Below are 25,536 nucleotides of genomic sequence, written 5' to 3'. Positions count from 1 at the left end.
CCCCCTCAGTGCCGGGGGCGCGCGAGCAGCCGTTAACCGGGGCGCGCGAGCGGCCGTTACCAGCGCGCGCGGCTGGCCGTTAACCGGCGCGCGCGCGAGCAGCCAATCCCGCGGCGGCGGCGGCATCAGCTCCTGGCGCACGCGCTCCGCTGAGGCAGGCGGAGCTTCGGCGGGGGAGAGGCTCCTTTGTCGGAGGGGCCGCGCCGGCGGCGGGCGGAGCCCGCGGAGGCTGTCGCCGGCTCCCCGGCCCCCTCTCTACCCCGTTCCTCCCGCCCTCCCCGGGGCGGGGCGGTCGGCGCTCCGGCGGCGGTAACAGCAGCAGCGAGCATGTCCTCGAGCAGGGCCAAGAAAGTGAAGATGGCCACCAAGTCTTGCCCGGAGTGTGACCAGCAGGTGAGGCGCCTGCCCGGCCCGCTCCCCCCCTCTCCCCGCCACCCCGAGGCTCAAGCGGCACTCTCCCATTGAACGGAAGGAGCCTGCTCTCTCCCGCCCCACCACCTCCGCCCGTCCCGAGGCGGCCCGCCGTCGGGGCTGGCTGCCGTCGCAGGCCGGGGGTGCCGCGGGGCGGTGCGGGGACAGGTGGTGCTGCCGCCGGGGCTCCGAGCCCGAGGGCAGAGTGGGAGCCGTGGCCGGAACGGGGGCGGGTGGGCTTCAGCCCCCGCCGGCGGCTGTGGGGGGCTCCGAGCCCCGGGAGTGCGGGACCCCCTCCTTCGCCCTCAGCCCCTTTTCTCCGCTGGCAGCGCCTCGGGGACCGGCTCCGCTCCGGCCTGCCCGCCTGGGGCGTGCGCTGCCCGTACCGACCTTTCGCCGGGCCGGGCGCGGTTGGGAGGCCGTCGATCATCCATGGCCCGGCCGGCGAGCGGCTCCCGGCGGCGGCAGGCACAGCCCCGAGTCCTTCGCCCCCCCTCCGCCGCCCCGTCCGATCCAGCGCTGCCGGTAGCGGGGAGAGAGAAGCCAGTGGCCGAGCTGGTCGGTTTTGAGGGAGGAGCGGGGGGGGGAGGGATAGACACACAATTAAAAGTGTCTCTCTGCCGCTGTGAAGCAACGTTTATATGAATTAAATAAGTTGCCTTCGCAGCCTCTGCTTGGAATGTGCGTTAAACACCGTGTTCCGTAGTGAAATAGCTGTACTGTCCTGGAGGGACGTGCAGAATTGTTTGTTCATGCGCTAGTATCGTTTAGTAACAACGTAATTTATTAAAAATACAATTAACTGAGTAATCTATACGATGCAGTTTGTCCTTTGAGTGACTGACGTGCCTAAGGCTCATTGGGAGAGCGTTCCGTTGTGGTGTTTTTCTCATGGAGTAGTTGAGAAGCAGCCAAATTGAGACCTTTGCTGCAATTTCTATCGTGCAGTCCAAATGTACACCTGAAGCCTTGTTTGTGTCTCGCTGCAGTTTTGTGATGTGGACAAAATGGAGTTGCTTACGCTTAAACGTTACCAACAGCTGATTCGAACTGTTACTGCCTCACAAGCTTGTTTTCATTTATCCTTTTTACTGGTAATGATGTTACTATTAAAAATAGGCCAGTTTGGTTCAGCAGCGCTCCTCTGCTGGAACAATAGCACAGCACTGCAGAAGGCTGCTGTGGGGCTCAGGGCAGGGGGAGAGAATTTTACATGTAATCATGGCAAACACGCTTCTATTATTTTTTCCTGAAACTTGGCTGGTATACGCTATTTTAGCTATGCTTAAAAAAATAATCCCGTGCTATTTTTCTTACTTACAAAAATTAAAAAAAAAAAAAAGTCATCTTATTTGTTCTGACTTGCATAGATTTTTATAGTGTTTCTACTCATCCAGGAACAGTTTGGAATGTTAAGCTGTGTGTGGGGCATCCTTTCATGTTCTAAGCAACAGATGAACCTTTGCAAATGCTCACATGTTAAGCACGTCACTGAAATACTATTTCTGAGAAGAAATTTTGTGCCAAGTTCTGGTTATTCAGTTGGTGAAAGAAGAAACAGAAATGAGTGAGGAGTTGAATATGGGATGATGGTGGGGTTTTTTGTTGGTTTTTTTAAAATAAATGTAGTGAATGTCAAACCATCAACAATAGGGAGAGCAAGTAAGCAAACATTATAGGCTTTTTAAGCTGGTGGTAAAACTTTCTGTTCTGTGTGTTAAAACTGAAACACGATATGCATATGTCAGTGTAGGTTTTCTGTTAGCAGCTCTTCTGTGGCTGACACGTAATTAATGTGCATACATGTTCCGCCTCGGCACAACCATTTCTCCTTGTTTTCCAGTGCTAAATGTTTGAGAGAGGACAAGAAACTAAAACCTACAGTACAAGTCAGCCCTTTGCAGAGCGTGGGGAAGCTCTTATGTGACTCTTAATGGTTGTGTCATGTACTAGCATTTCTTAAATTCTTCCATAAACAAGAGCTTTGCATTTGTTTCTGATTTCCTCACTCGAAGTGGCACGCATGGAAATACTTAGACGGCCACAAATATTGGAGTACAATATTGAGTAATACTTCTTAAGCTTTTAAACCTTTTCTGTTGTAATTGTCACTTAGACTTTTTTAAAATAAAAAAGAAGGTTTTTGATGATATTTTCACAACCAGAGCACAGCCCCGTTAAACTAGGGAGCCTGAAGTGCTTGCAGTTAATCAGGAGAAATTATTATCACTTCTTAATTTAGCTTCAGGTAAACTTTTTTGTATGAGAAACTCAATTTCTTTTTGGTTAGGAAAATGTTAAACAGAGTAGAAAAGTAGGATTATGTCACCTTAATAATTATATTACAGGATGTTTCCAGTGTAGGCCTTCAAAGGATAACTGGTATCTTTCAGTGAATAAGCCCCTTCCCGCCTAATCCCCCTCTAAATGACACACACACCTACCTGCCAAACCTGTAACACGAGAACAATGTTGTTCTGTTAAACATATTCAAGTTGATTGAAAAATATTGGGTCTCCTCCAATCCCCTTGGGTGCTTTTCCCCACTTTTTTTTTTTAGGCTGTGCCTGGAAATATAATTATTGGAGAGACCCAGGTGTTCAAAAATGGGCTTAAACGGAACTCCTGTATCACCTTAACAATACAAACTGTCTGCTAGATAGTTTTTTTTTTTGACTTATGTACAAGGAGATAAGCATGCACGCATGTCTGCTAAATTCTGAGCTTTAAGGTTCAATAAACCTTGGGTAGAATTGGTTTTATGTCAGTGTCTCCAAAAAGGGAATTAAAGTTTCTAGTTAGATAAAACCTGTATCAAAAGTCTTTGTAAGCTGTTCATAGGGTGAAGTACAGGAGTTGGGGTGCGCTACAGAAGGCAAAATAATTTGTTTATTCTGAGTAGCAGTTAAGTTCCCCTTTATAAGTTCACATATGAATTTTGCAGGTTTTTTCCTAGCCAGTAGAACATTGGGACTTGGTTCTTCTGCATGTCCGGTAAAATTGAGCAGGCAGTTGTGGTTCTGTACCCCTGTTTGTTTCAGTGGACACTGGCAAACTTGTAGAGACCTGTCTTAAAGAATTACATTTGAGAAATTACCTCTTGCTTTTTTTTCCCCCCACTGTCGTGCTTCAACATGAGTTGACTTTAATGTGTGTTAATCTCTTCCAGATCTCTGTTTAAACTTGCTTTGATTTGTGTTTTCAGTCTTAAACCTAATCAAAGCAATATGGTGTATTCTTTACTACTTTAAAGATCTCAAAGGTCTTGGCTTCAAGCGAAGGTAATGAGGTTTGCAATTTATCAGCATCACTTTTTTTTTAATTGCTCAGAGTAAGATTTTTGTCACTTTTCATGCCAGTGTGGCATTTCCAGATTTTTCTCGTACTGTACCGCTCTTGACTGCTTAGCTGATCAGGAGAAGCACTATAGTCTCTCAAACTCTTCAGCCTGCAGTCAGCTTTTGACTAGCTGTGGTAGGTTATTTGCATTTTGAATTAACTAGATCCTTCTGTAGCCTCCTGGCCTTGTCTACAACTGTGCTGTAAGGGTGGTACAAATGCGTCTGTTTTCTTCGGGCTCTATTATGCCTCCTGTTTAAAGCTGCTCCTGCTCTCTAAGGGAGCTTCTGACAGTGAGTGTACTCGGAACATACTGACAGTTTTAACTCATACTTTTTCTTGAATTTTTTTAAGGTAAATGAAAGAAAAAAAACTGGGAATGTCTGACTTATGGGGATATTTGAGAGCGCTGAAGAGAAATTGTATTTCGATTCAAATTCACCCTTGCTTTAGTCCTCTGCTTTCTCCTGCTCATTTTCGACAGTTTGGGGAAAGGGTTTTGTAGTACAAAGCAGTCACAATGGCTGTACATTTCAAGCTTGATTTCTAACAACTGCATAAAGAAAAGTGATTCAGAAAACCAGCGCAACCTGGCTTTACTGTGTTTAAATACAATTGTGTAATAGTACAGGCCATAGTTTACAGTACAGACTGATTTTGAAGAGGTATCTTTGGGGACAAAATGTGAGTTATTAGGGTTGTGTGGTTTTTTTTTTCCCTCCTTTGGACAGGTATTTTGTCATAATTTGAAATGATCTGAAATATTTGTCTTTTGTTTTCCCAGGTTCCTGTTGCATGTAAATCCTGTCCCTGTGGCTATATATTTATTAGTCGAAAACTCTTGCATGCTAAACGTGCTGAGAGATCACCACCCATCACAGGTAATACTTACAGAGGAGGGGAAGAGGGCACACTGGTTCTTTCCCTTTTATTTCTTGGAGGCAAAAGATAGAATATTTTACTTCTCTCTGTAAATTGACTGTTGTCAGTTTACTTTCCCTTGAATTTGTGCATGGTAGACCTTTAATATGTTAATTTAGCTTGAATTTTGAGGGGAGGAAAAAGCTGGTGTTTTCAGTCTTACTTCCTTTGTTCTGGTGATGTTGGCATTTATTCTAGCTGTGCATATTGGTTACTATGCAAAATAACTCTTATAGAAAGCCTTCTGTTAATCCTATTTTGAACCTAAATGTCTAGAGGTGCCAAAGGGATCAGATTTCAGAGTACATGCTGATTGAAGCTGGGTTTTCTGAAAGTAAAAATCCTTTTTTTGAAGAAGTTATGTTGAGTTGTACTTATTAATGAACACCTGAATTATGCTTTGTATAAAATTTGTTGTACGTTAAATCTAAAACCTTGGGTCTTGCATCTCTCTGCATGGTTAAATTAAAAAAATAGTGGTTTTTTTGTGTCTAATTTGTGTATCTTTTGTTTTTGATGGGCACAGTAAGAAGTCAGTTGAATATGCATTCATATGCATATGAATATGATTAACATTCTCCTTGTGTTCATTTTTATCACTTCCTCCAATCCTAGTAGGAATTAGTCAGAACAAGCACCTGTCAGGGAAGATGTTTAAAAAAACCAACAACAACAAACAAGCAACAAACCAACTATCTGATTTATAATGTCTACTTTTAAAAATTATCTACTAGGCCTACAAAATGGAAACTAGGAAATTTATTTTTTTAATCATTATTTTAAAGTATACTTGTAGTTTACCAGCTTTTAGGAATTACAGAATCATAGAATGGTTAGAGTTGGAAGGGACCTTAAAGATTATCCAGTTCCAACCCCCCTGCCCTGGGCAGGGACACCTCCCACCAGACCAGGTTGCTCAAAGCCCCATCCAGTCTGGCCTTGAACCCCTCCAGGGATGGGGCCTCCACAACTTCTCTGGGCAGCCTGTTCCAGTGTCTCACCACCCTCACAGCAAAGAATTTCTTCCTAGTATCTAATCTAAATCTCCCTTCTTCCAATTTAAAACCATTACCCCTCGTCCTATCACTACACTCCCTCATAAAGAGTCCCTCCCCATCTCTCTTGAGGTACTGGAAGGCCGCTGTAAGGTCTCCCTGGAGCCTTCCCTTCTCCAGGCTGAACAATCCCAACTCTCTCAGCCTGTCCTCACAGCAGAGGTGCTCCAGCCCTCTGATCTTGTTCGTGGCCCTCTGCTGGACCCGTCCCAACAGGTCCATGTCCTTCCTATGTTGAGGACTCCAGAGTTGGACACAGTACTCCAGGTTGGGTCTCACCAGAGCTGAGTAGAGGAACAGAATCACTTCCCTTGACCTGCTGGCTGTGCTTCGATGCAGCCCAGGATGAGCTTGGCTTTCTGGGCTGCCAGCACACATTGCCGGCTTATGTTGTGCTTCTTGTCCACCAGCACCCCCAAGTCCTTCTCCTCAGGGCTGCTCTCAATCCATTCTCCGCCCAACCTGAATTTTTTGCCTGGGATTGCCCTGATCCAGGCGCAGGACCTTGCACTTGGCCTGGTTGAACTTCATGAGGTTCGCATGGGCCCACCTCTCAAGCCTGTCGAGGTCCCTCTGGATGGTACCCCTCCAGCGTGTTGACCTCACCACACAGCTTGGTGGCATCAGGAAACTTGGTGAGGGTGCTCTTGATCCCACTGTCTATGTCTCTGACAAAGTTATTAAACAGCACCGGTCCCAGTACTGACCCCTGAGGAATACCACTCATCACTGGCTTCCACTTGTACATTGAGCTGTTGACTGCAACCCTTTGAGTGCAGCCATCCAGCTGCTTCCTTATCCACTGAGTAGTCCATCCATCAAATCCATGCCATCAGGATGTTGTGTGGGACAGTGTCAAACACTTTGAATGAGTCCAGGTAGATGATGTTGGTTGCTCTCCCCTTATCTACCAATGCTGTAGCAACATCGTAGAAGGCCACCAAGTTTTTCAGGCATGACTTGGCCTTGGTGAAGCCATGCTGACTGTCACCAATCACCTCCTTATTTTCTGTGTGCCTTAGCAGAGGTTCCAGGAGGATCTGCTTCGTGATCTTGCCAGGCACAGAAGTGAGAAAGATTAAATACTTTGCTGTTTGCCTATATGATGAACTTATTTGGCTAGTGGAAACGTGCAATGGGCTATCTTGATGGCTGTGATCTGTACATTTTGGTTTTTTCATCTTATTATGGGAACTGTGAACTTTCTGTCTACTATCAAATATCTCATGTTGCAAAATGCATTTGGAATAATTAAAGGCTTGATCCTTGTAATCAACAAGTGAAGTGTCATTCTGGATTTGACACCTTAATTTCTGCATGGATATTGTGCAAATGTAACTGTTCTGTAAAGGTATAGATATCTAACCACTTTTGCTAGGAGATTTAAAGAAAAAATGTTAGTGGGTGGGGCAAGCACTAAGAGTAAATTAAGAACAAAGAGGAAAAAACATCTAGATCATACCATCTCTATTAATTTGCACAGAAAACAAGAGTGAGGCCAAAAGAAGACGGACAGAGAGAGTTAAACGAGAGAAGATAAATTCTGCAGTGAATAAAGACTTAGAAAACCGAAAAAGATCCAGGTCTAACAGCCATTCAGATCATAGCAGACGAGGAAGAGGAAGACCTAAGAGTGCCTCAGCCAAAAAGCACGAGGAAGAAAGAGGTATGAGAACTGGAGAACTATGTTCATTGGGTTTTCTTTAGGTATTAAGATTATTATTGGGTTTTTTTGGTCAATAAACTGTTATACCATTCAAACCATTTAAGTAACTAGACTATTTCAGCCAATACCCAATATCTTACCATGGGGAAGGGACTGTTTCACATCTGTAGAGACCTCTGGTTTTGTGTTCCAGTGCTTAATTTGAACTATGAAGAACTAAGTCTATATTTTTAGGCACCAGATCAAGTTTCAACATGTAGGTTGACAACCATTGGACTGTAGAGCTTAGTAGGTTTTTTTGCTTTGGTTTTGTTTATTTTCTTTTTGAGGTACTGCTGCTGTATATCATGAAGACAAACAATGTAATGATGCCTGTTACCAGAGTGTGATTACCATGGTTGGACTGCTTAAAAGGTTCTTCGAAACATTTTAGAGAACCAAAGTTAAAAGGGCATCTTGAGTCACTAATATGACCTGAATTTTTGCCCCATGTTTCTAGGGAATAATACCCTAGAGGAAAGAGTGCCCCCTTGCTTATTAAGGTTCCTTGGTGACCTGCTGTTCTCAATCTATATACAATAAAGAGACTATTACGCACAAACTTTTGGAGCCCTTCAAGTATGTGACTCTCACTGAGGATTCTTTTTTTTTTTTGTACGAGACTATCAACACTGCACTTGATATCTATGGTTTTGGAGATAATTTTAGGTTTTAATAATTCAAAACTTAGTATAGTCTTAAAGGCTGTGGAGAGCAGTTAGGAGGGGAAAGGGAAGACTTCATATAAATACTCAGAAGATCTTGTTCTTAAAACTATTGAAACCATCAAGCATACCTTGTGGCATAACTCAGAAATGCAATTGTGGGTTTTTTTGTGTTAACAAACATGGGTGTTAATCCATGTTGCACTAACCAATTTTGTTGTCTCCGCTGTTTAATGTATATCTGTTCATTCTTACAGTTTCTTTCCTATAAAAGCAAAGTATAAATTAGGACTTTGTTGTTTTAGTGCTTTGGCTGGGGGAAGAGGAGTTAGAATTTGATTTCTGTATGTTTTCTGGATGGCAGTTGCTTCACTGTTGCATATAGCTTGTTGATGTATGTAGCTTCACAGAATACAGAGCTGCTCTATTTGTTATTGATCCAAGCTAGGATAATTTCTAGGCATTTTACTGCTAGTCTAGTTCACGCTTTGGTTTGAGCTTGTTTGGTTGCCCTATAAAAGTAAATCTTCTTTCCTGTCCCCTGAAAAAGAGGAAAGCAATCTAAGCAATCAAAAGAAAATATCCATTGTCTTAAAGCATGTTTTATAGTCTCTGAGAAGCAAGAATTTGAAAGAATGAGGGGTATTTAGAGATTGTTTTTCTATTCAAAAGTATTCTGAATGTTTTTACTCTCTTGTTGCATATTCCAAACTGTGACAATATGCCAGTGTTCTGTGGTAGAAAAGTAGAAATACGTATATAGTGACATCTTTGCACAAGAGTGCGTGTGGTGTGTTGTTTTCTTGGTGTTTGGTGTTGTGGTGGTTGTTTTTTGTTTTGCTTTGTTTTGTAAAGTTGAATCTCCCTTGAGAAGTTTGCCTTTATGTTCTTGTTCTACCGTCCCCTTTACTTGGTACTGTGACTACTCCTGCTATTTCTTACTTGACCTCCTCTGTGGAGTTGGTATTGTGCTTGGGTTCACACCCATTTGTAATTATCTTTGCTTCTCACCAGCACAGCACACCTTATTGGTTAGGAGTAAGTGTGCTAGGAATGTTTTTCTTACTTCTGACTTAGTTCTGGTTATGTCAGAATAGTGCATGTAGACCACTGTGGTGATTATTGAGCAGACTTGAAAAAACAAACAAGAAGTTGATAGATATGGCTGTCTTGGCTATAAAAATAAATTCAGCAGAGAACCTGTCATTTTGTAAGTAATTACTATAAAACAAGTTAACATTGACTTCTCCCTTTTCAAGTGGCCTAACTAGTACTTGTGGAGTAATTAGTGGGGTATTTTAGAAATATTCTTCCTTTATTGAACCTGCTGCTTGATAGTGTTGTTTGCATAAAAGCACATTAAGCAACTTTAATTCCTCTACTCAAAGTGATTTCTGTGTGAGTCATTGCTAGCCCTTCTATCAGTCTATGTAATGTCAAAAGTCAGCACAGGAGTGCAAGACATTAGCTTAGTTTTAGACTTGTGGTATATTTTCCTTCCTTGCCTATCTTGTATTTCTAGGATATTTTGTGTACATATTACTTGCCACTAGAGATTGTGCTATTCTTTCCCTCAAAAGACTTGAAGAAAGGCCACTGTTGGCAAAGCTGTTAAATATTTGCTGCTTTTTAGGCTTCTGCAATGCCTAATGCATTTATAGATGAAAACCAGGAGGACAGAGAGTGCCTGAATTATAATAGCATGCAAGAGCAGATAATCTGTCCATTTGGGACAGATGGGAAAATTTTCTTCCCGATGACATCCAGGACATCTGTAGCTTTGCTTCCTTGCCTGTGCCGTGCTCTTTTCATACATAGCGTGCTTGTTCCCAGTTATGTCTGTGCCTTTGACTACTTCTTTTGTATCCTTCATGACTGGTTCACATTAGGGCAAAGAGCTGCAGGATTCAACAGCAATTAAGAAGAATAGGAGAAGCAAAAGGGCCTTTTAAAATAAGCTATTTTTTCTGCTGGTTTAGTAAGAAGGAATGGAGGGGGAGGAAAGAGGAAGCTGCTGTAGATTGAGGGGATATGGCAGAGTACTGGGAACTAGAGAATATTCCTATCACATGTTTCAGACCCATGTGATGACTCTGGAAAACAGGAACTCCTCACTGCAGGCTTGACTTGTCAAAAATGTCACTTAATTTCTTTGTCAGAAGTGCTAGAATATATTGTGAAAATTGAAACTTCATAATAATCTGATTCCGATTTTTGTTGTGATTGTATTTTTTTTTTTTTTTTTATTTTACTGTATGGGACTGTGATACACAGCTAGACAGGTTCCCAGGCTGCTTTATCTAGATAACAACCTTAATTATATTAAAACAAAAAAAAACCCCTCATGTGCTGGAGGAAGTGGTGTTGGTTATTCTGTTCCTGAAAGAGGTTACCATCAAGTGGGACTGAGTAAGAGTTGCCTAGAGTCTATTACTAAAACGTACTTGATACTTAACAAGGGGTGAATCTTTACAAAGATAATATACATTTCAGTATCCTGATAAAACTTAAGATTAATTTCTTCACACGAGTTTTTTCTAGTAATTTCCAACTGTATTACTCATCCATTTGCTTGCCCAGTGTGCACATTTGAAGTAGTTTACTATCTTGGTGAGTGAAACTCAGAACTCTGAATTTTGTATTTGATTTATATATAGATCAGAATTTTAAGGGCTGTGGATCTAGTGGGTTGCAGGAGATCTGGGGATATAAGAGACATGCTACAGAAAAACAATGTTTTCACCTAAATAGCCTACTAGTTGTATATTAAAAGACTTACCATTTTTGTAAGACGTTACAAATACTATTGTAATTCTGTAAGACAATCTGTTGCTAATAATAGAGAAGTGAGTCAAAACTACTTTCAGATAAGACTGTGAAATGGAAAGTTTTAATAGTGTCTGTAGAAACAATGGTATCCTACGAGTAGCATATGGTAAAATGTCAGGCAGGTGCAAGCTCTTCACTAGTTACTGATGAGAACTGGAATTGTCTTAATGCATAAAGCTTGCAAGTCTGTGCTAATCCCTGATACTGTTTGATACCAGGATATCTATTTGTAAAGCTGAAGTCTTGCAGAACAAGGATGGGGGTAAGGGAAATTTGAGAAACTTTTTTTTCCCCCCCTGATTACTGTTAACAGATTGTAGACTTCTTTGCAAAAAAAAAAAAAGCTATTTCTAATCTTGCTGGGTGCTGACATATTCAGGTGGTGGCTAGATTTGTTTGGATCAGGAAGTATGAAAAAAGGGAGGGGTTTAGATATGAAAATAGACAAGGTTAATGTGGAATAACCAGTGTGCATAGCGTCTGTGCTCAGAACAACTCCCAGCATTGTTAATTTGTAAGTGGTGGGAGGGAGGAAGTGGAGCAGCCCAGACTGAGTGTACATATGGAAACTGATTTGTCTTAAACTACAGGGTAGGACTTGGAAATGAAAGCCGAGAAACTGAGTTTCACTGCAACTGAATACACTAGAGAATATTGACTTGTGTAGCCAGGGAACAAGCAGAAATAATTTACATTCCAAATAGCAAACATGCTTTGATTTGTTTTACTTCGCTACGGCAAGATTGTTGTTTTCAGACTAAAAACTGATGCATCTTTGTGTGTCCAGGCTCCTCACTAAGCAATTTTACTTGCAGGGAAAGGTGAACCTATGTGTGATTTTAGTTGTCTAGAAATCTTTAAGTAGAAGATTTTGTTGCCATGTGTCTCTATCAGTATTAAATTGGAACACAGTGGTAAAGGATTTTTCAGGTTCTCCCACTTAGCTGCTTAACACAAGCATTTGACTTCACAGGGAAGGCAGTCTGTTGGAATGGCATCCCTAGCTGTAACACAGACAATCAGATGTGAAGTCAAATCTAAAAGTGTTGTTATGAATATAGATGCATTGAAGGAATAACCATGTGAGTAGAGGGAGATATGAGATGCCGGGATCTTTTTTCCACGGGGTGCTTGCCATTATTTTCCAATGCTGCTTTGTCTTTCACTTGCCTGTTGTTGATTTAGGTGTCTTGGTGGACAGTCTGCCAGTGTGCTATGGTCAAAAAGAGCATGCACATGTGTGTCTGTGTGTTTATGAGACAGAGGAATCTGTCAGGTGAGTGTTGTGTTGTGATTGTAAATTAGTTCAGGCCACTGTGGAAATTGGATTAGAGCTGGAGTTCCACAGCTAGACACCAGCCTTAAAGCTCTGTATGTATTCCTCTCTGTGTCTGCAGGCTTGGTCCTCTGCTGACAAAGCTGGTGTTTGGTTTGGTTTTTTTCTTAATGAGTTGTGTCAGCCACCCATGGCTAGCTAAACTGAGATATATGTAGTCAAGAACTGGAGTGAGTGGTATGTATGAAAGTACTATTTTAGGAGTTTTGTCTTATGCTATAGTGTAACAGTGTACTTGAGCCCTGCAGAGTGGAAACTTCTTGATGGCTTGCTGTTGTGTATCTGTAGCCTTGAGAGAAGCCCCCATCAGCAGAGGGAGTTGGGAGGCTTTCCCTTGCTCAGTGAGGTGTCAGCATTGTGCTGTATCCGGGAGAAGCTTGAAAGGCAGCAGTGTAGAAATCCCGGAGGCGATCGTGGTGACAAATTGGGAACCTGACTTCTGCCATGTATCTGCTCTTTAGTTTCTGTTACTTAGGTGTAAAATGGGATAAAAGTATTTAATGAGGATATGGTAAAATATCTTTGATTTCTAGGATGGGAGGTGTTTATGTAAAAGAAAAAAAAAAAAACCAACCCCGAACTGGAGGAACACTTGAATACTCTTTTGTGCCAGGAGTCAATATAATGTTAGTGACTCATTCTTTCTTTGTCATTAAAGAACAGAAATTCAGTCATGCTTTTGGATGACTAATTCTGACTCTTCTAGCACCTTTGTGTGCCTCCATTCCTTCCTCCTCTCTCAATCCCTCCCCGCATAGGAGTTGATTGTCTAACTTCTTTTCAATTCTAGTACTCCATTCCACATCATTTATTAACTACTATGTACTTGCATTAACTTTGGATAATGGAAAAAGCTTCTAATAGTGACTTTTTTTTCTTCTACAGAGAAACAAGAAAAAGAAGTTGACATGTATGCTAACCTTTCAGATGAAAAGGCCTTCGTATTTTCAGTGGCCTTGGCGGAAATAAACAGAAAAATTATCAATCAAAGACTTATTCTGTAACTTGTAAGCACAATCTGATGCGTTTATATGCAGAATGGCTAGCGTATTTCCAAGGTGTCGTGGACTCTCGGAAAGTGTTGTCTGCACCATCAAGGACCATGCTATTTCCTATATTCTGCTGTTGTTCTTGGAAGTCGAATTCTGTCTCTGCAAGTCAGAAAGAAAGCGTTTGCAAGATTGTGGTATGAAAAAATCAGAAAGCATATATGTTTTACACTTTGAAGACAAATGCTAGACAAATGCACAGAGAGACTGCACCCATTCCAGAGCACTTCTTTTAAATTTGCTGCCAGAAATGCAATATTTTAAATATTTTCAGAAATGAATGATTTTCCTTTAAAATTATATATTTCAGATTTTTCAGCTATATTACAGTTTACGTATGTACAGTTCACATAACTTTTTAATAAATTGATATTCCAATATTTTATTGAACTGGGAATTAAGTACATTTGTGATCCTTAGGGTGTGTTGGTATTCATCCTAGGGATGACTTTAGATTTGCTTTTTTTTTTTTTTATAGGTGTGATATTCCCATAGGAAGGAAATTAAATGGTTTCATTTGGGGGATTATTCTGCTTGATGACTTTGTATTGTTTATGAATTCTCTCCAGAAAATGATTCCCTGTTGTTTTTCAAATATCACATATACTTTCTGTGGTCAGACTCGTGAAGTCTGAAAGGAAAGTGCCTGTTTTGTAACCACTGTTTGCTGGGTATCTGCCTTGTCCAGATGGTAAGTAGACGTGCAGGTTGTATCTTCTTACTGGTATTTCTAAATGATGAGGTTATGCTACTTCCTTTTACTCTCATCAGCTTTTTTTGTCTGTCTTTTAAAAGTGTAATTCTCAGCAGTATTGTCTTTGGACTGTTGACTTTAAATGCCAAAGCAAAAGTCTGGTTGAGTGTGCAAAACTGAACGGTTTTGGTAGAAGTAGGTTTGGGGAAAGCATTCAACAGCGTTGTCTTTGTTAAAGTGGTATAGTGCAGTTTGAGCCAAAACTCTTGCATTAGTAAGCACGTGGGGGGTTTGTTTTACCGGGGGGAAAAAAAAAAGCTCAAGCCCTGTAAAATCCTGAGGGAGGACGTTTAGGAGGCAATTGCATTCATAAAATCTGACACACTAGCTTTTTGCTGCCTTTCATTCACTCTTTTCTAAGAAGGGGAATGCAATTAAATGTCTTTTTAAACACTTAAAACACTAAATGTGGGTTTTTTTCAGTATTACTCATGCTTTTCAGTATCACGTTACTTTAATAGTGAGAATTACCCAGTGAGGTTCTGCTACAGAGCTGATTTCTGGGTAGAAGCAGATTTTTATTAATAAAGCTAGACGATCAAATACTGATTGTTTATTAGTTATTGGTTAAAGGAAGGAGCTATGATGATTTTAAGCCATAAGGGACTGATCAGACGCAAACTTTGTTAACAAAGGCAGGAAACAGGGAAAGTGATTTTTAATTTTTAACTCCCAAGAAGTAACTGGGTCCCTTTCAACACTGGACAAGATGAATGGGTGTGGAAATGCACTTAAACCACTAATCTACATTTGTCTTTATTCCAGTAAATGAGGAATTGCGAACACAAGATCTACTTCCCTACATCATGTAGACTTCTGCTTTCCAGAACTGTAGCCTGTCACAGATACCAGTAGTAAGGACAGATGAGTAACTCTTGAGATTAGAGTATATGTTTGCATGGTAAGTTATTAAAGTCAGAATGACAAAAGGGAAGTTCTGATTTTGAAAACTTAAGGTTACGATCAGGCGTGTGTTGCTTCTGTTGCTAGAATGAAATCTACTGTGTTAAGGGACAAAGGGAGCTACTAATGCAGGCTCTGGTGTTGTGATCTGTGTTCCCACAGATATCTATTTATTTCTGCTCCTGTACCTGTAATTAAAGTTATCTTTAGGGGACTGAAGTTTAATGTTAGATGTATGTTAGATGTGACAAAATTTAACTTACGTGTTTTACATTTAGATGATAAGTACTGCAAAATGCATTCATACCTTTCAAAAGTTGAAGGCTGTTTTTTCTCCTCTGTCGGTGGAGGCTCTCTCGAAACGGTGGTTTGAGTTAAATTTATGTACTTCTTCCCTTTTGTCTTACCCACGTCTCTGCTGTCAGCTCTTTCCCACTTGTGGTCATGCTATCTTTCTTCCCCTGCTATCTTCTAGTTTCTTCAAGAAAGCTGCGGTGGAAGCAGGCAGCCTTGAAAGTACCCCAGGGAGAGAGTGCTGCTTTGCCAGGGGATCTTGCAAAGCAAGAGTCCTGACTTTCTCCCCAGAAACAGCCAGAAACAAACCATTCTTTCCTGTATAGACAGGACACTTCAGTATCTTCCCAAAGCCCTGGTAACTCTGGCTGTGGTATCTGAGGACATAGCTTTACTGGAACATATTCAGTGGCTGAACTGGAACGCCTCTGCATTGTGTGAAATAGGTGTCAACCCGGTGGCATCTCAAGAGCTCACTCTTTGTGTGGTAGAGATGATCAATGGATGAAACACTGTGGCAAATCATTGTAGATCATAGTTGTAAAATGTGTTGGATCACTAACGAAACTAAAATAAAGCCAGTGACAGCTAAATCATGAGAGATAATGTACGGCAGCTTGGTCTTTCTTTAGAACTGCATAGTTTCCAAGAAACAAGAATAAATATGTAACACTTCAGGAAGCTGCTTATGCAACACTTTTTTTTTTGTCTAGTTCCAGTATAAGGATCTTAGGCCCTGCCTTTGAGTGTCTTTGTGATTCAGTTCCACTTAATTTGTTTCACTGCATTTTGTAGCATGAGAAAAATAATCTTCTTTGAGAAAAAGTGAATTAGGCTGCCCTTTTTTTAATTAACTCAAAAGAAGACCAAGTATGTCACCACCACAAAATTACCACTCCACCTCCATATGATCTCTACATGTTGACTTATCTGACCAGATGAGCTTGATGTTGTGAACTGAATAGTTTAGGATTGTACTGTAGAACTGCATATTTATAAGCCACCATCTAGCAGGCTCTGTTTTCTGCCGCTGCTTTTCCCCCTTTCTTCTGAAGAAATGTGCTTCCGGTGTCGTATCTCTGTAACAGCGTATCAGACCATCAAGCAGGTTCACAGTTCAAACTCTGCCTTGAGATTCCTCTGCATTTACTCTGTTGTGCTACTAGATGGCAGCCTTATGCCAAAGACAGTTACTGTCTATTCAGGCGTTCTTACTATTGCTACTAGGAAAAGCATGGTATTCCCTTTTTGGTGAAAATAATATTATTTTTCTTTAGAACGTCACTTACTCATACCTTACTTAGGAGGTTAAAATCCTGCTAATGGGTATTACTAGCAATTTGCACCCAAAGTAGATGGCTTCGTTAGTTGTGTGGGATGTTAGCTTTTGAGCTGTGAAAATTGGCTGAGATTAATAATTTGTTAAGATGAAAGAACTCTGAACTTTCAGTTGGCAATTTAATAAAAAATGGTTGAAGGAAAAGGTTCTTCACCTCCCATGGAAGTCTTATATATGTAAGTTTTCTTTGGTCAAATTTTACAAACATCTCTAATTTTCCTGTTATTTTCACTCTAATACTGTTATGATTGATTAAAGAAAGTTGAAAATGGGGCAAGGTATTGGGGATTTAGTCGCAGATTGACATCACCCTGTGGTTGAGCAGCAAGATTTACAAGAGGGAGACTCGAATTGAGATATTTGCTTCAAATATCAGGTCCTAAACAAGGACTTTGGGTTGGTTTTACTTAGTGTTTTAAAAATTTTTGAGATTTCTTAGCTTTTTTTAGAGAGAAACAGTGATTGATGTAGGCTGTTATCAGCACAGTGTCTTCCTGGTATCTTGGGCTGTATTGTTGTGGGTGCTTAGTATCTTATTGCCTAACAGGACATGATGCTTGACTTTTGTTCTTTAAAAATACTGATAACCTTTATGGTATTGATAACCTGTGATTAAACAATGTAACCTGAAAGCAGTCTTAAACCACTGTTTAGTTTAAAGCCTTTCTGAGTTGCTGTTATCCCAAACGTGGGCCCCCTGCGTGCATGAGCGTGTGCAGGTATTGCTGGTGTCCTGGTTTGTATCTCTAGGTGCATCTATGGTTTTGTTTGAATTAGGAGTGTGTGTTTGAAGCAAATCTTGTGATAGTCTCTACTTCCAGTGCTTGTTTGCGTCACAGAATGGTCTTGGGGAGCAGAAAGTAGATTCCTTTTACAATAAAATGACCTTGAAGATGTCCTTCAGCTGTTAGTGCTTAGTCTGCAGGACCAGGTCTGCCCATAGCAGGTGTGGGGCTCTCAGTACCAACTGTTTCACTCTACAGATTTCCACTTCTCTTGCTTCTTGCTTATTATGAAAATATAGCAGAGCAAATGTTAACGAGTCTAACCAACACTTTCAGGTGAGTTGTCACTCTTCAAAGTATTAGCAATGTCATCAGTGTATTGTAAGCTTTAGGCTTCCTACTTTATTTCACTGTAGGTTCGGATGAATATCCTGTAGCATATTTAACTGTAGCATTTCAAGATGTTGCTTTCCCCAGTTGTTTGCCTACCCTTTTTGGAGGCTGTCACTAAGGTAGCAGTGATGGTAGGACAGCTGTAGTAAGTTATAGAATAATTTTTTTTCCTTTCTTTTAGGCTGTCGCTTTCAAAATTCACTAGTGACTGCAGAAACTCTGGCTGCCCTAAAGTTATATCTGATTAAACAGTTCGTCTACTTAAAGTAGTTGATACGAAGGTGATCAATTTTGGTGCCTTGTGGTTGATCAGACACTACAGAAATACACAATGTATTATTTCAGTAGATACTGTGAATTCATAATGAACTAAAAGTGTCTGTAAATTAATGTACTAGAGTGGGATTTTTTTTCTGCTCTTCAGTAAGAGCTGTTTGTATCTGCTAGCTATTGAATAGGGGCTCCAATCTAAGTTAAAAGCAAGAAATTGATTAGGCAGAGGACAGTGGAAATAGATAAATCTGTGTATTTCTTTTTTTCTCCAGAAGAAAACTTAAACCTGCTTTCGCCGAAGTTGTTTAATTTCAAGTTCAAAACATGATTCTCATGAATCATTTGGTGTCGTCATGCGGCGCATCCCCCAGGAAGAGGTCAGGTACCCCTCTCTCATCTTCCCCTCACCCCCCACAGGCTGCTTTTCTTGGTGCTTCTTAGCTTTGTACATAGAACCTGAACTCCATCTTATAAAAGTTAGTTTACTGCTTTTGGTCTCTTACTGTGTGTTATTTCTCTTGGTCGTAACTTGGTCTTTAATTTTGTCATAAGGGTTAAGAAATAACTACTATTTTTAATCCTGGGTAGTGTTGAAGACCATAAAGTGCGGTTAAGAACAGTCAGTGTTCCAGATACCAGGAGTACAAACATTAATAGCCTGGCAACTTTCCAAGTCTCAGTGGTTTTTGTTTTGTCTTGGAATAAACAACTTTGGAATATTTTATTGAAAATATGTTGCTAATAAAGAAAAATCTTCAGATGGGGATCTGAGTTGCTTTCTTTGGAGAAGTTGTGGAGCGGAATGTATGTGTGTGAACATGCCCATGCAAGCACCTGCAATGAGGAGATGGGTGCTGGAGGCTGCTGTGCAGGTGGTCTGGGCTCCAGGGTCCTGATCCTCAAAAACCAGCAAAGCAGCATTTCATCTAAGGTCACTGAACTGGCTAGAGCAACAGGTGAGCCAGGAGTTCTGGTTTTCAGTAAAATTAATAAATGATACTGAGTCCTAACACTGTTTTTTTACTGGCACTGCACGGTAGTTTGTAATATATTCAGAAGTAATTTTTATTGATTAAATTTACTACTTTAGCAGTTAAATTAAAATAATTCTAATGTATTGAAGACATTTTTATTTAAGTAAAGGGATACAGTTTATTAACAGCATAGTTTCTGAATCTTTGGATCTAGTGTTGTCATAACATGCATAAGAGCTGCACTAGATATTAAATCAGACAGGTACTGTCTTGCGAAATGACACAGTGTCTTGAAGGTAGTACAGGTTTTGTCTTGAACACCAGACAGAAGTCAGAGAAAAGGCAGGAGTGTAAGAAACTCTTGAAGAGAATAACTGTTACTTTGAATGAGACTGTCAGCTGGAGGACTTTATTAAACCATGAAATGTTGATGTGTACTTCGAATGAAGTTAGAAATGCAAGGTGTTTTGTTTTTTGTTTTTAAATTCACTAGGGAAACTATGTTACTGTAGAATGTTAAGAAATAATTGCATTTTACTTCAGCTTTCTTGAACAGTGGAGAATAATGATTACTTCCTATCATCTTGAAAAAATAACAAATCTCTCTGTTCTTTAAGACAGCAATTCCAAAGAATGAAAAACAATACAGTAAGTTGAGATACTTAAGCCATTGAGATATATCAGGTCTTTGCCAAGTATTAATTCAGAGTTTGGTCCTGTAGTTTTACCTCTTAATTCTGTTGAAAATGAAGAAACTAAATAAAAAACCTCTAAAAAAAAAAAATTTAAAAAAAAATTGTACAAGTAGAATTCCCCACCAAACTGAGTGGACAAATGCATCCTAAGGTTTGAAGATGAGCATTAGAATTTACTCTTATGACTTTTTTTTTTTTTACTGTGACAGGTCTTGACATCCAGTGAGAAGTTTTCAAGAAAGTACTTTTAAAACAAATTGTTTATTTAACTGAATGTTTAAAATGATGGAAAGTCTTTCTGACGCTTACTTAGAGGAGTGTTTTGAAAATAGTACCTCAAAGCAGTGAATAATGGGCTAAACAGAAATTGAGGAAGAACCCTAATTAAGGTAAATAGTGATAGCTGCATTCTGAAGAATAGCCTAACTGTCCTGATAGGGAAGTGTCCCATGGCGTGTGGGATTATTCATGAGTCTAGTCACTTCTCAATGTATTTTTCTTTCATTGTTGCTTATGCTTGTTTTAAAAAGATCGGAGAGTCTTACCCAAAATATTTAGCTTACATTTCTTGGCGCTGACCAAATTATGGACTTGGCAACTTGTCTGATGTTGCTTACAACATTCACAGTGCTATCTGCTGGCACACAGTTACTTAGCAACAGTGAAGCTCACGTTTATGTACAGCTCATGCGTATGCATCTAAATGTAGTTCTGGAAAAAAAAAAGGTTAAAGGAGTACAGAGTTTGGAAAAGGAAACAGATACTTTAACAAACATTTTGTACTCTTCAGCAATTTTGATTTTGAGGCTGATGGCAGCACTACATAGGAAAATACATTGTTTTGTCTTTTAAAATCTGTATTAGATTGTTAATGTATTACAATAACTTGAAAATAAAATGAACAGAATCCTACTCCTACTGACTGTAGAAAGATCAAAAATGAAACCACAGCAAATGGAAAAGAGCAGGGAATATGTTATATTTTGAATGTCTGTGTTACAGATGCATTTCTGGGAAACAAGAAGATTAATTATTTGAACATGGGGAATGTGAAAATGAATTACTGCCTGCTTCTGGGAAACATGTTTGATCTGCACTTCTCACTATTGTAGGAGTTTTTTGAAGGCAAGTGGAGGAATGATTTGAAATTCTTTTAGCTTCAGGTTTTTACAAAATGTTGCTTCTTCATATTAAAAGCTAACAGGCTGTTGAACAGTAAATCTGTGTTCCAACAAATGCTTTACAAAGGAGAATAAGGTAAAACTAGAACAAATCTTTTTTTTTTTTTCCTTTTGCTGTTTATTCCTTCACTAGCAGAGACTAGAAGGGTGCAGGCACTGTCTGCCTCAGCATCCCAGGCTTCTTGGCCAGAGGCTGACCTGTGTAACAAGGCTCTGTGCTATACAGGAGTAGAAGGTTACTACCCAAAAACTGTCCCCTATCCTTACAGGGAAGGCCTGAATCTGTTCTCCTTTGGACCCTTTTTATGACCCACAGAACCACATTTGCTATGTAGTGTGGTAGTCTTTGAATGCAAAATCATCCACACATGTGTGCCAGGAGACCAAGTAGACACTGAGTCACTTTGTCTCTTTTCATTTGTTTTTATGGTGATTATAGCTATTTTCTAAGAGTTCACTAGGTAAGTTGGCTTTCATGAGTTTATTCAGCTGCAGACATTATACCCATCCGCTTCGGCAGCTGGAACAAAAACAGAATAATGAAAGAATGAAAATCTGCTGACAGTTGTACTTGCGTTTGTGAAAGCAGGAATCATAGTGCAAATCTTTGTGGGCTAATGAAGTTAAAGCAGGGCTTTAGATACTCTTCTCTTTAACAAAAGCAGCCTGCCTAAAGCTGTCTCGGCAAGTGTTTTCCTTCTGAAACAATGAGTGAATGCTACAGGTTTAAAAATGGAATATAATTTATGAGGCTCTTAGCCTTAGCGGATGAGTCCTTGTGTAAACTTTTTTAAATATAAAATTAATATTAATGAGGTGGGGAGGCTTTCAGACCCAGCCTTTAATACTAATCCATTGTGAGTGGAGCAGCTCTAGAAATGTGCTGATACTGGCACAGAGACAACCAGGAATTGACTGCTCTTAGAAAACGCCTCATCAGTCCAAGTCCTGAATACTTGTCCTGATCAGACACAGAAGGGGACCTGAACACTTCCAGTATCGATACTCTGCCTGCTGTTCTGCCTGCATTTCCCTGGGAACACTCCTGTATGCTGGCGTTCAGTTCTAGCTTGTTGCATGGATGGAAGCGTAATGAAAGGGTAAGCTATTGGTGGAGTTTGGAAATCCCTTTTGGACGAGATCTGTGAACCTTCAATTAGTTGTTTTGGGCATAGTTGTGATGAGTTAAGCTGGGTGGCATCACTGTTTGTAGCTCTCTGCCCCTTATTAATGACAAAAAGGCTCTAAAATACTTAAGTAATTTAGTAATTCTTAACTGTGTATGAAAGCAATGTGCCAAAAGACTAAAGCTTATCTTTATTCATTTTCAGGGAGGACAATAGTGTGTATTAGCTGCCATTTAACTGCTTCAGCTAAGGAATGTTGTTTAGGTTATAAATTTTCTGAAAATGGGATGTGTTTGTGGAGCATTGCACCTCCTCCTAATTCATGGAGGCTGATGCTGGGAGATGAGAGAGGTCACCTCAGAAATGCTGAGTCCTTTCATTTAGCTCTGTAGTTAGTGCAGGAATTGGCATATCTGTCAGCAGCTGCCTGGGGAAGCTAGCAATAATTAATAGCCTCTTAACATTGCCTTTTTCCTCTTTTTCCTCATCTTGGTCTTTGCTCCAAATGCATTGATCTCACTGTCAAACAGCTCTCTTGGTCTGAAAGTGGCATTATGGAGTCTAAGTATAGCAGACTCAAAGGGTTGTTCTAAAAGCTAAAGTACTAACCTTGATCTTGATTTCATTTATTGGGCATTACTTGAATCGTTTTTGGAAAAGCTTTGTATTTATTCTGGAAGTAAATGATGTCTAGTGACATATATACAATCTACATTGACATATATGTGAAGCGACCACTTTCCTTGTCTCTAGCTCTTAGTATTTTAGGATAAGGCACTAAACTCCGTTTTTCCTTTTATGTAAAATCCACTAGACTCTTCTCTAGTACTAAAGGAAGTGTTGTTCTGTGTCTATTGCCTGTTTTCTGCCTCCAGCAATGCATTCAAATTTGGGAGAAGCGGACCACTTCCTTGTTGTGGATTGGATGTTCTATAGTTGTTACTGATCTGTTGCTTTTAATACTCTTCTGAAAACAGAGTCAGAATCGGCATTGTAAGACCTGAAATGAAAATGTGGGAAAGAAAAGCTCCAAATGTATTTTTTTCAGACGTTAAAATGGAGAAAAAGCAAAGACTGGTGAAGCTCCTCATCATAATAATTATATTCTTAATATTAATTAATGAAAATACTGCAGGAAGGTGTTGTTTTACACTACAGTTCTGTATTTAGATCTGCTAATGGAAGGTCGCAGGCTGAGCATTGCTTGTTCCGCACTGCTTGCCAAATTTCCTAAAGGATTCTCTTTGTCATGCAAGCTTTCCCCTGTGGCATGGCGCTTACATGCTGTACATGCCTTTGCTGCCACATTAAGTAATAGCATCTCTTTATTAAATCTGGAGTAACAACAAGATTATTTGTGCTATTGGAATAAGTCACAAATGTATTCAAAATGCTTTTTTTTTTTAATTTTATTTTCCTACTCTGCAGCTAGGGATCTCCCAACTCATCTATTAAACACCACACCTGAATAGCTGTAGTATTTGTTGTGTTCTTAGGATCTGGACTAGGGGTCTTTAATTCATACAATGTTAGATGTTAATAAAGAAAGCTTAAGGCTGTGTTTGTGAGCTTGATGCCCATGTGGATAGTCTCCTCACCCATTGAGAGTGGCTGGATAGCATTCCCTCTGTAAATGCCAGGAATACTGCTGGGGGTGCTACCACAAAGTCTGCAGGAACAGCCTTGCCCTGTCCAGGCACCAGGGCTCAGCAGTAGGGTCCCTGCTACGGCTCAGAAGACCCCCCTTTTCCTGTACCACCCTATGGAGCTAGAGGATGCATCTAAACAGTTTTGGGGTGGTTTTGACCTAGGAATTATGGGCTGGGTTTGCCTTTTACAAGAGGGAATCGTAATAACAGGTTCTAAAGCTCTAATAATATTCTGTGAGCTAGGAAGAGTTTAACAGGTGGAAAAGCCGGGGCACAGAGATCGAGTTAGAAATTACGCAGGAGTCTGACAGTTGAGACAGACCTCACATTTCTGAAGGTCTAAGTCCAGTGTCTCAGGCAGCCTCAGGTTGCCTATGTCCCTTTGCCAGGATGTTAGACTACTGACCTCTTGGGAAGAACTATCTCACCTCTATGGGCTGTGGTCAAATCCTCCGGTACCCCAGGCAACCTCTGGCCTTTTCACTTGTTCGTTGAATGGCCTGAAAAACATCCCCTGCCAGGCAGTGAAAAATAGTTGCAGCACAGCAGCATTGCCATCTCCTCTCTGGCTTTTGCCCTGTGAGAGTTCCTCATTCACCTTAATTCACTGGTTTTGTCTGTATTCACATTGGTTTGGTTTTGTTTTTGTTTTCTTTTAACAGCGTATGGGTTATCTTGCTGTACAGACCCAAGTGGAAACGAGGCAGTTGTGTTTGCTGTGAGAGGGGTAGCCAGATCTATACCCACACTTCTGGACCTGACATCTCTTAGATCGTAATGATAAAGGTACGGTATCTTACCTCCATTACTTGCTTGATTATTTTAGGGGGGAGTGCACGTGCACTCATCCTGTGGTAAAACGCACTTCTCTCTTCATTTAAGCAGTGAAGGCATGGCCCATGCTAAGCCCAGGTACTGCTGAGATGCCTGTCCATCTGCTTAAAGGCTGCTGGTCCATAGTGAGTGGCTGTGACTTTGTGTACCCATGCCCAGTGTGATTCTGGTTAATGTTAGATCACTTGTGATCAAAAAAAGCTAATTCTGCTGTAGCTTATTGGCAGAGTGGGAAAGGAAGGCACAGCACAGATGAAAATTTTAAGTAGGTTTGCTTCTACTTCTACAGAACTTCTTAGGTCATCCAGCATCTTGCTATCTGTTGTCTTTGTGTATTTGTACTCCTCTGACGCAATCTTATTGGTAAGAACTCAACAAAATAAATGCGTTTTTAACAGAGGGCAAAATAAAAAGGAATTCAGTAGTTGGGGGCCAAATATGTGAGAAGGAACATCATTTGGCTGCATTCTGGGTGCTTATTAATCTAACTGTGTAGGTAGAAAAAAAGGTAAGAGATTCTATATCTAGAGGCTCACAAATATGCCTATGTGGACTTCATGGCAACATAGATTACCTCTGTTTGGCTGTAAGGTGTTTTACAGCCTGGAGTGAATGGCTGAGTGTTCATAGCATCAGACTGTAGAAGCAGTGCTTGAAGACATCAGTGGATATGGAGGATGAATATTTGTCCTTTTTTGTGAATTCTTCTGTTCCCTCTGTTCCTACGTTACCGCTTAAGAAACTGGAAATAAAAAATTATGTGTAATAATCATATGATGTTAAAGCAAATACCCTGCAGTAATAATTGGTGTCACTGAAAAAAAGAACAGCAGTCAGATAAATGACGGTCTTGTCACTGCTTGGCTGAAGCAAGCGTTGTCCTTAAAGCAAAGTTAAACTGGGCAAAAATAAACTAAGGAACAGAGAAATGTTCAGAAGGGACTCCACTGACTCAAGAGATTTGGCTGTCGTCTTCTGTTGTTTCCGTGCCTTACAGTAGCTGTTATCAGTAAGGCAGGAAGTGAGCTGCTGGGATATGGATAGAACTTAGTGCTCCTGATAAGGGAGTGAAATGATTGAAATGC

At 40.5% G+C, this 25,536-nt stretch overlaps 1 protein-coding gene across 4 annotated transcripts; it reads left to right on the top strand.

Annotated features, from left to right (window-relative positions):
* Positions 1-181: 181 nt before the first annotated feature.
* Positions 182-24,402, top strand: LOC106888223 (chromosome unknown open reading frame, human C16orf87). 4 transcript variants are annotated; one of them, XR_001412071.1, is made up of 8 exons: positions 182-393; positions 4,535-4,631; positions 7,210-7,392; positions 13,147-13,447; positions 13,789-18,368; positions 18,751-18,947; positions 19,870-20,049; positions 20,663-20,787. XR_001412071.1 is itself a non-coding variant. In XM_014942256.1 (4 exons), exons 1-4 carry the CDS (start codon positions 328-330, stop codon positions 13,263-13,265), a joined length of 465 nt encoding a protein of 154 aa, XP_014797742.1. In that variant the 5' UTR covers positions 182-327; the 3' UTR covers positions 13,266-13,700. The 4 variants fall into 4 exon arrangements, 2 of the variants coding, with proteins under 2 accessions (XP_014797742.1, XP_014797743.1); XR_001412072.1 differs by lacking the exons at positions 18,751-18,947; positions 19,870-20,049; positions 20,663-20,787 and having other exon boundaries at positions 13,789-14,965; positions 18,264-18,744; XM_014942256.1 differs by lacking the exons at positions 13,789-18,368; positions 18,751-18,947; positions 19,870-20,049; positions 20,663-20,787 and having other exon boundaries at positions 13,147-13,700.
* The last annotated feature ends 1,134 nt before the right edge of the window (positions 24,403-25,536 follow it).

The sequence above is a fragment of the Calidris pugnax genome, unplaced genomic scaffold (genome assembly GCF_001431845.1).
Source record: "Calidris pugnax isolate Ruff unplaced genomic scaffold, ASM143184v1 scaffold28, whole genome shotgun sequence".
NCBI lineage: Eukaryota > Metazoa > Chordata > Aves > Charadriiformes > Scolopacidae > Calidris > Calidris pugnax.
The sequence above is the reverse complement of the archived record's forward strand: the minus strand, read 5'-3'. Positions and strand labels throughout refer to the sequence as shown.